Genomic DNA, 9478 nt, shown 5'->3' with positions numbered 1-9478 from the left:
GCTTGGTATTTAGTCCATTCTCGATGTGTATTCGATGATCTGATATGGATTCATTTACCTGTCTCTTATTAAAATTTTTGTTAAACTCCTTTGCCCTCGTACATTTGTACCTCACCAGCACGTAACAATTCAAGTGTTTGTGTGAAAGCTGAATAGTACTATGCTCACTGCATGACAGTTAACTTGGAGGTGCTGTGCGATCATTTGCATTTAACTTAAAACCGATTGCACTGTATTTTGTATACAATTACAAGTGTTAAACAAAAATTACTTTTAATATCTGTGATTGCTTTAAGTATCCAAAAGTTTACAGATAATCATAATTATGGGTTTTTCTTTTTTTCCTCTGCATTACTGCGTTTTATTAATACTGATGAGATCATATGCAGTGGCAGCTTTAATAGGCTGCATTCACACTAATGCACAGATCTATTTTGACATATCAGATGTTTTGTCCTGTTCTGAAAACATAAATGACAATTATCAATGTTGTATCTTAAAGGCTAATTATTCAGTATTATATGGTTGATTAATATAAACGTGTAATTAGTTGACTAATCGCTTAGAATGAACGACTATTAGTCTATCAAAAAATCTTTAGTTAACTCAACTATATATAGTCACAATCATTATTCATATGCCGCAGGTTTTTGTTGCATCAGCAGCCAATGAGCTTGCTGCTCCACAGTAATATACTTGGCCAATGTCAGAAACCAGTGTCAGAAACCCATCAGAAACCCTCCACCCTTGAATAAAAAGTAGCCAATAATATTTAGAAATTTTATTTTCACACAATGTTAACTACATTTGGTTAATTGAAATGCTGTTCCCATTCTTTTACTCACTATGATGTTGTGTCGAAGGACTCCTAGTGGGCACTTGGAAGTAAAAGTTGTAAGCACACTCTTCTAGAGTAAGTGAATGAGTAATTTTAACCCACCTTATATACCTATACGTACGAGTTGCTGGAATGCAAATTTCTCTCACCAAATCTGACTGGCCTTTTCTGAAACATCATAAGTGTTTGGGGCTCCCAGTTGTGACCCTTAATGCCTGGTTAGATGTTACAATAGTAACAAAGGCAATGCCATCCTATTTTAGCCATTTAACTTTCATTGGCATAATCTTGGATTCCATAAAGACAGCATTTTCAACACAATAACTTTCACTGGTTACTGAAAGCGATGAGCTGGAATTGTATATCTATTCTGTATTATGTGGAGCAGATTAATTTATAATGGCTATTTTTTTTATTTAACTTTTTTAAAGTATTAGTGTGAAAGTATGTTTACATCTGTACAATTTAAAGTTTATTTTTTTTCTTTTAGTTTAAGCATCACCTGATGGTTTTAGCATTGTTGGCTCTGTGATCTACCAGTTTAGCTAAAAATGACATAAACAGGGAGTGCCTTGAGAAAATATATTTAATGAACATTTAAGACACAGCACAAGTAAGTCATATTATATGCTTGCTTGTAGATGTGGTGTGATGTGTCATCTTCATTCTTCATCCTTGCTCTTTAGTAACAGAAAAGAAAAATTAAGTTACATGCAATGTATATGACGACCCCCCCCCCCACCTCAACAGCTTTACAATACCTTCCCAGCATCGCGGCTCTTGGCTCTCAGCTTGTTGACCTGGGACTCAGCGATGTCAGCACGCTCCTGAGCCTCCTCCAGCTCGTGCTGCACCTTCCTGTACCTGGACAGGTGAGTGTTGGCCTGCTCCTCCTGTTAGGATGACACCAGATATCCAAACACTTTCAGAGGATTGCACTCATGACACTGAATGTATTGAATAGAAAATGTCTAAACTTAACACTTAAGATATTTGAGATTAGACTTACAGCTTCTTCTGCCTGGCGCTTGTAGGCCTTCACTTTCAGCTGCAGCTTGTCTACCAGATCCTGCAGTCGGATCACGTTCTTCTTGTCTTCCTCAGTCTTTGGGTGAAAGTATTGTTGATGGTCTTAGTTTACCTATGTAAATTATAATGAAATATAAGTTTCTAAATCCTGTGTTGTTTTACCTGGTAGGTGAGCTCCTTCACTCTCCTTTCATATTTGCGCACTCCTTTCACAGCATCTGCACCACGTCTCTGTTCAGCTTCAACTTCAGCCTCCAACTCGCGCACCTTCAGTAGAGAGTTATTGTTGTCACCTATCAAATCTCTACCATAGCCAGTTCATCTAAGACTGTGTTTAGCTTGTAATTTACCCTGGACTCCAGTTTCTGGAGCTGTTTCTTTCCACCCTTCATGGCCAGACTCTCAGCTTCATCCAGACGGTGCTGCAGGTCTTTGACAGTCACCTCCAGGTTCTTCTTCATCCTCTCCAGGTGAGCACTGGTGTCCTGCTCCTTCTTCAGCTCCTCAGCCATCATGGCAGCCTGAAATATAAGCCAATTCAAATTAACTAGCCAATATAGAATAAAATGCTTTCCATGAAGGTTCCCATTGTCACCACATGTAGATAAAATGTTAAAAAAACTTTTTCATTTAAAACAGAGCAACAGAATGTAAGCGCTCACATCAGTGATGGCCTTCTTGGCTTTCTCCTCTGCATTTCTAGCCTCCTGGACTGCATCGTCCACCTCAGCTTGAACCTGGACCAGATCAGCCTCAAGCTTCTTCTTGGTGTTAATAAGACTTGTATTCTGTGGGATTAAAGGAGGTAGTTTAGTGTACATTTAACTAAAACTCATGTTATCATGTAACCTGAATGTGATTCAAGTAAAGTTTTTCTGTACTTGTGAGTGCAGCAGTCCCACACGCTCACTGGCATCCACCAGCTCCTGCTCCGCCACTTTGCGGCCTCTCTCGGTTTGCTCCAGTGCAGCTCTCAGCTCCTCAATCTCTGCTTGCATCAGGTTATTCCTGCGCTCCACCATGGCCACCTGCTCCTTCATGTCCTCCTGTCCTCTGACAGCTTCATCAAGGTGCAGTTGGGCATCCTGTGGCAATGTTCTTTCTTTGTTAGTTGCATGTTATGATTCATTTAATTCATGTATCATATTATTAAACATGTTATATGTGTTGTAGTTTTACATTTTACAGAAATATACCTTCAGTTGTCCTTGGACATTCCTGAGCTGTTTCTGGGCCTCAGCAGCCTGGCGGTTGGCATGACTCAGCTGGACCTCCATCTCATTCAGATCTCCCTCCATCTTCTTTTTGACTCTCAGGGCATCATTTCTGCTTCTGATTTCAGAGTCCAGAGTGCTCTGCATGGAATCAATCACTCTTTGGCTGTTCCTCTTGATCTGTTCTATCTCCTCGTCCTTCTCAGCAAGCTTCCTGTCAATCTCACTCTTCACCTGGTTCAGCTCCAGCTGCACACGAAGAATCTTGGACTCTTCATGCTCCAGGGTGCCCTGATGGATAGAAGTTAGAATAAGAATTGTATTAAGCTCACAGGAAATTTATAAAATGCCTTGTTAAGAAATTAATTGATATGACAATTTTAAGCAACAGTACTTCAGCCTCTTCAAGCGCAGCCTGGATCTCTGTTTTCTCAGACTCCACTGTCTTCTTGGCTTTCTCTAACTCATGAATGCTCTTTCCAGTCTCTCCAAGCTGCTCAGTGAGGTCAGAAATCTCCTCTAAAGGGTTTTTAAAAGTGTAAATGTAAAACTTGCTACATTAATGCAACGGTTAAAAAAATATTTTTGAACAAAAAAGTGTTATTTACGTTGCAGATTCTTGTTCTCCCTCTTCAGGGTCTCGAGGTGGTCAAGAGCTTCCTCATAGGAGTTCTTCATTTTGAAAAGCTCAGTGCTGAGAGAACGAGCTTCTTTCTGAGCACCTTCTAGTTCAGCCTGGCTTTCCTCATACTTCTGTTTCCATTCTGCTAGGACCTGGAGAAAAAGGAAATCATCGTTAATTAGGCAAGTCCATGGCTCAAGGTTTAGATTTAAAGATTATTCACATCCTTCTCACCTTGTCAAAGTTTCTCTGCTTCTTGTCAAGGTTGGCAGCCAATGCATTTGCCCTCTCCACATCAATCATGAGGTCCTCTACTTCACCCTGCAGTCTCTGTTTGGTTTTTTCCAGTGAGGCACACTTGGAGTTCACTGCTTCAATGGATTCTTCAGCATCCTGCAGACGCTGGGCAAGCTTTTTCCTGAAGAAAGTGGTATAAAATTATAATATCTTACTAACATTTGTGACATTAAATGTAAGGTGCTGGAGACAATGTTGTTTATTGTATTTACTTGGATTCCTCAAGCTCCTCAGTGCGCTGGATGGCATCAGTCTCATATTTGGTTCTCCACTGAGCCACCTCACTGTTGGCCTTAGACATTCCCCGCTGGAGTTCAGCTTTGGCCTCCTGCTCCTCCTCATACTGCTCTCTGAGCAAGTCACAGTCATGACGGGCAGACTGAACCGCATGGGCCAGAGCATTCTTGGCCTTAAAGTCAGATAAACAGTAAAAGGAAAATGTTTTCATTCCTGTTGTATACATCTATAATATTAGCTCTATATAGTACTTGATAAGGTAATCCTTAACACACCTTAAATTCTTCCTCAATATGTCTTTTGAGTTCCTCAATCTGCTGAGTGTAAGCCTGTTTGCCTCTTGTCAGTTGAGAAACAAGAGCTTCTTTCTCTTCCAACTGACGGCCAAATTCACCTAGTATGAGACAATGTATAATTTATTAAAGAGTAACTGAAGAGTTGTATGATGTCAGTACTGGGTGTTTGAATCACTTTTTTGCACAGTTATGTGGTATGGTGTATATTCAGTATTTACATACCATTTTCAGTTTGGAGCCTTGCCTTCTGGGCATTTATGTCATTAAGTTGCCGGACAAGCTCACCATTCTTCGTTTTTAGCTCACTTCCTTGGTCTTCTAATGTACGGCATATTTTTTCAAGGTTTGCCTACATCATTTAAGAAACATCAACATTCTTGAACCCATTGCGATTCTACTATTAATTATTCATATTACATGCTTCTAAGTAAGAAGCAGTGCTAAAGTTAAATATGAATAAATTAGGCATTTTTATAGTGCTTTATTGTGTATTGCTGTAAACACATAGTGCTTTATAATTATATGAGGGATCTCTCCTCAACCACCACTAGTGTGCAGCATCCACCTGGATGAAGCAATGACAGCCACAGTACAACGACGCTAGTGCGCTAACCACCAAACACCAGCTACATGTATCCAAGACACCGGGCATAAACCCCTACTCTTAATGAAAAGTGCTAAGTGTTATTTTTAATGATCACAGAGTCAGGAATTCGGTTTAACGTCTCATCCGAAAAATTTTGCTTTTTACAGTATAGTGTCCCCGTTACTATACTGGGGCAATAGGACCCACACAGACCATAGGTTGAGCACCCCCTGCTGGATTCACTAACACCTCTTCCAACAGCAACCCAGTTTTCCCAGGTACTATACTATCCAGGTACTAACCAAGCTAAACCCTGCTTTGGGTTGATATGGCTATGGCACTAGTAGTTTTTTGAAAATACAAATGAACTTTTTCGTAAAGATTTTTTTCCAAGATTGTACCTTTGCTTTAGCCACAGCCTCCATGTTGCTTGTCAAGTCATCAATCTCCATCTTGTATTCACTCTTCTCCTTCTCCAGCTTCTGCTTGACCCGCTGGAGGTTGTCGATCTGTTCTCCGAGTTCAGCCACACTGTCTGCCTGCTTCTTTCGGAGAGCTGCAGCTGTAGCTTCATGCTGCAAGGTGGACTCCTCCAGATCACGACGTAACTTCTGGAATTCAGCTTCACGCTTCTTGTTCATCTCAATCTGGGCAGCAGTGGCACCACCAGCTTCCTCAAGCCTCTCGCTGATCTCTTCAAGTTCCCTGGAGAGATCAGCTCTCTGCTTCTCCACTTTAGCACGAGCAGCTCGCTCTGCCTCTATTTCCTCTTCTAGCTCCTCGATACGGGCCTAAATAGTAATGCAAAATCATTGATCCAGTGATTTTGGTAATGTGGGTTTTCACAGCTATGCATCTACATCACAATTTTACATAGAAAATGTTAGGTTTAGCATTACCTGAAGCTCTTTGATCTTTTTCTGAAGCTGTGCTCCCAAAGACTGTTCATCCTCAATCTTGCTGAGAAGCTGGCTTATCTCAAAGTCCTTCCTGTTTTAATTTAGTTTTGTTTGTAAAATGTGCAAGATACTTATTTTATTTTGTGCATTTGTGCAAAGTTCTAACATCTGATGTCCACTCACTTTTTGATCTTCTCATCTGATTGCTGTTTGTCATTCTCCAGGTCCATTATGGACTCCTGGGCCAGTTTCAGATCACCCTCAAGCTTCCTCTTGGCTCTCTCAAGGTCCATACGGAGCTTCTTCTCTTGTTCCAGTGAGCCCTCAAGCTATTGGTACAGAAACCAGAGCAATAAAATATTAATAAGCAATTATATTAATTTCTCATTGATTCCCATTGATTGATGGTCCTATTCTAATGTCAAACATCTTACATCATCCACTTGCTGCTCAAGCTTTGTATTAGCTTTAGTCAGAGTGTTGACTTTGTCTTCCTCTGCCTGAAGGTCATCAAGAGTCTGCTGGTGTGCCTCTTGGAGGGCTTTCTTCTCTTTGGTCAGCTTGGCGATGCTCTCATCCTGAGAGGCCATCTCCTCTGTCAGGTTTTTCACCTAAATGGAAGCATTGGTTATTGGTTTCATTCTCAGGAGCCTGAACACAGATGTGTAAACAAAATTTGACAAGAATATTGACCTTATTTTCTGTAGCATGTTTCTCCTTCTCCACTTTTGCCAAAGTGAGCTCCAGGTCATCGATGTCTTTCTTCAGCTCGGAGCATTCATCCTCCAGTTTCCTCTTCTTGGCAGTCAGTTCAGCATTTATTTCCTCCTCATCCTCCAGTCTCTCGTTTGTCTCTTTGAGTTTGGCCTCAAGCTGGATCTTGCTTTTAATGAGCCCTTCACATCTCTCCTCAGCATCAGAGAGGTTTTCAGATTCCTGTTCAATGACATGGATGTAGTTAATGACTTATGTTCATATCTGTAGGATTCATATTAGAATCAGTAAGAGCTGAAGGACTCACAGATGCTACTTGCAGTTGAAGGTCATTTTTCTCTTGAAGAAGTGACACCATTTTCTCCTCAAGCTCCTTCTTTTTAGCTAATGCTTTTGTTAAATCTTCTTTCATCTTCTCAAAGTTCTCCTTCATGGCTGCCATTTCTTTCTCAGTCTCTGCACTTTTCAGAAGAGGCTTGATCTTGAAGTAGAGCTTCATCCATGGCCAATGTTTGACATTCATGAATGAGCGGATGTTGTATTGGATGGCAAAAATAGACTCTCTGTGTGAAGGAAATTAGTTTTTCATATTTTCTTTTCTTTTTTTTTTTTTTACCAAAACCCATAATTGTATTGTTTTTCCCTGCAAATCAAATAATGCCAATTTCACTCACCTCCTCTCCATCATCTTTACAAACTCTCTCCTCATGAGGAAGCCACGACAAACAGCCTGAGTCATGGTAACCAGTGTTGCTAGTTTCTCATCTCTCATCTCCTCTAGAGTTCCCAACAGACCAGCTTTAAAAAACACCTGTATAAATATAATAATTTACAAATATATGATAATATTTATTGATATGTTATGGAAGCCATTCTATGTAAAGTTAAGCTTAGTCACTTGTTGAGTAACTCACTTTTGTGTGTCCAAACTTGTATTGGGTGTGGTCAACATCAATAGAGCCCAAGAGTTTCTCTGAAGCCTTTTTGTTGTCAATGAACTGTCCCTCAGGAATGACACTAGCATTTAATACTTTGTATCTACAGGACATTCAGGCAAGTGTCATTTTCTCGTAAACCCACAAAAACGTAATCATAAGATAAGAAAAAATTAGGTGGTACATCATCTCAAGTTAGGAAGTTGCAAAAAGTCTTTACCTCTGCTTGAAGTCACCATATAGGATTCTGCTGGGGAAACCCTTCCTGCAGATTCTGATACCCTCCAGCACACCATTACACCTGAGCTGGTGGATGACCAGGAAGTTCTCCATCAGACCTGCAATGCAAATATTGTTAAGGTTCCAGACATATTTTCAAAACTGTGTTGGATTTCAGTTTTTGGGGATCAAGCTTACCTGGAGTCTTTGACTCATTAGGAATCAAGCAGCGCACAAAGTGAGGGTGAGTGCTCCTCAGGTTAGTCATCAGCTTACCCAAGTTCTCCTGTGGAAATTTTTATGAGGCTAGTACAGTCTTTAATGGTGATGTTTACATCTTTCTTAAAAAGAGAGAATCATGTTTACCCTGAAAAGTGCAGACACAGTTTGGAAGGAACCACCCTTCTTCTTGCCTTTCTTTCCACCTCCTTCAGCTGTTTTATTTGAATAAGTTTTAATAAGTAATGATTTGTTATTCTTGATGTCATGTAGCTTTCCACAAAGAATTTCAGGAAATGCAGATGTTCATACCTTCAGCACCTGCATGCGCAGCATACAGGAAGGCCAGCAGTTTGAGCGATGACTTTTGGTAAAGTTGCACGACAGAGTCATTCAGTGGATCCTTGTTCTTGTCCAACCAGCCAGCAATGTTGTAGTCCACAGTGCCGGCGTAGTGCACCAGAGAGAAGTGGGCCTCTGCCTTACCTTTGGCAGGCTTGGGCTTCTGGAAGGCTGCACTTTTGCCCAGATGCTGGTCATGCAGCTTGTTTTTGAAGCTTGTGTCTGTAGCCTTGGGGAACATGCACTCCTCTTCAAGGATGGAGAAGATGCCCATTGGCTGTTGAAGAAACGTTCACACTCAAGTACAGTCACAGTGTGAATAGTAAATTTAATTTACATAATATCCTCTTACCTTCTCAATAAGCTCAATGCAGGCAGCCAAGTCCATACCAAAGTCAATGAACTCCCATTCAATGCCTTCTTTCTTGTACTCCTCTTGCTCCAGAACAAACATGTGGTGGTTAAAGAACTGTTGCAGTTTCTCATTTGTGAAGTTGATGCAAAGCTGCTCCAAGCTGTTGAACTGATAATCATACAGAAGCAAGTTCTTACTGCTGACTGTTATCTTTTATATCTTGATTCCGATTCTTGATTATATTATAATAATTAATCATTAATTAAAAACTGATGCTCACATCAAAGATCTCAAATCCAGCGATGTCCAGCACACCAATGAAGAACTGTCTAGGTTGCTTGGTGTCCAACATCTCATTGATACGGACTACCATCCACAGGAACATTTTCTCATAGACAGACTTGCAGAGAGCTGAGACTGCATTGTTCACCTGAGAAATTCAGAAGTCAGCATAAGTGATGTTAGACATTTACTTTCTGAAGTATGAATTTCTCTTATGAATGTTTATGGGACATTTATATGGTTACTCAATCAAGTATTTATCATCTATTGATTAATTAAACAAGTTTCTGTAGGCGCTGTTCTGCAGATGACACGGACACCCACACACGCCTTTTTGGGAGTGTTTTATTTGCCCTATGTATAATTTGTGTAATCAGAACAAAGGACTGGACAG

At 40.4% G+C, this 9478-nt stretch overlaps 1 protein-coding gene across 2 annotated transcripts in view; it reads right to left on the bottom strand.

Annotated features, from left to right (window-relative positions):
- Positions 1 to 1406: 1406 nt before the first annotated feature.
- Positions 1407 to 9478, bottom strand: part of LOC132098192 (myosin heavy chain, fast skeletal muscle) — a 48313-nt gene continuing 40241 nt past the window's right edge. For both annotated transcript variants that reach the window (XM_059504381.1, XM_059504382.1), the window contains 28 exons: positions 9083 to 9232; positions 8800 to 8970; positions 8418 to 8724; positions 8253 to 8320; positions 8085 to 8172; positions 7888 to 8005; positions 7647 to 7770; positions 7407 to 7543; positions 7040 to 7295; positions 6712 to 6954; positions 6453 to 6629; positions 6202 to 6347; positions 6019 to 6109; positions 5521 to 5910; positions 4756 to 4882; positions 4513 to 4631; positions 4213 to 4409; positions 3938 to 4121; positions 3690 to 3855; positions 3476 to 3600; positions 3064 to 3372; positions 2749 to 2952; positions 2530 to 2655; positions 2218 to 2388; positions 2030 to 2134; positions 1848 to 1943; positions 1600 to 1731; positions 1407 to 1518 (listed from right to left, as the gene is read on the bottom strand). In XM_059504381.1, coding sequence (XP_059360364.1) covers positions 1501 to 1518; positions 1600 to 1731; positions 1848 to 1943; positions 2030 to 2134; positions 2218 to 2388; positions 2530 to 2655; positions 2749 to 2952; positions 3064 to 3372; positions 3476 to 3600; positions 3690 to 3855; positions 3938 to 4121; positions 4213 to 4409; positions 4513 to 4631; positions 4756 to 4882; positions 5521 to 5910; positions 6019 to 6109; positions 6202 to 6347; positions 6453 to 6629; positions 6712 to 6954; positions 7040 to 7295; positions 7407 to 7543; positions 7647 to 7770; positions 7888 to 8005; positions 8085 to 8172; positions 8253 to 8320; positions 8418 to 8724; positions 8800 to 8970; positions 9083 to 9232 — 4545 coding nt within the window. In that variant the 3' untranslated portion in view covers positions 1407 to 1500. The remainder of the gene's footprint in view (positions 1519 to 1599; positions 1732 to 1847; positions 1944 to 2029; positions 2135 to 2217; positions 2389 to 2529; positions 2656 to 2748; positions 2953 to 3063; positions 3373 to 3475; positions 3601 to 3689; positions 3856 to 3937; positions 4122 to 4212; positions 4410 to 4512; positions 4632 to 4755; positions 4883 to 5520; positions 5911 to 6018; positions 6110 to 6201; positions 6348 to 6452; positions 6630 to 6711; positions 6955 to 7039; positions 7296 to 7406; positions 7544 to 7646; positions 7771 to 7887; positions 8006 to 8084; positions 8173 to 8252; positions 8321 to 8417; positions 8725 to 8799; positions 8971 to 9082; positions 9233 to 9478) is intronic.

Source organism: Carassius carassius, chromosome 21 (assembly GCF_963082965.1).
Source record: "Carassius carassius chromosome 21, fCarCar2.1, whole genome shotgun sequence".
NCBI lineage: Eukaryota > Metazoa > Chordata > Actinopteri > Cypriniformes > Cyprinidae > Carassius > Carassius carassius.
The sequence above is the reverse complement of the archived record's forward strand: the minus strand, read 5'-3'. Positions and strand labels throughout refer to the sequence as shown.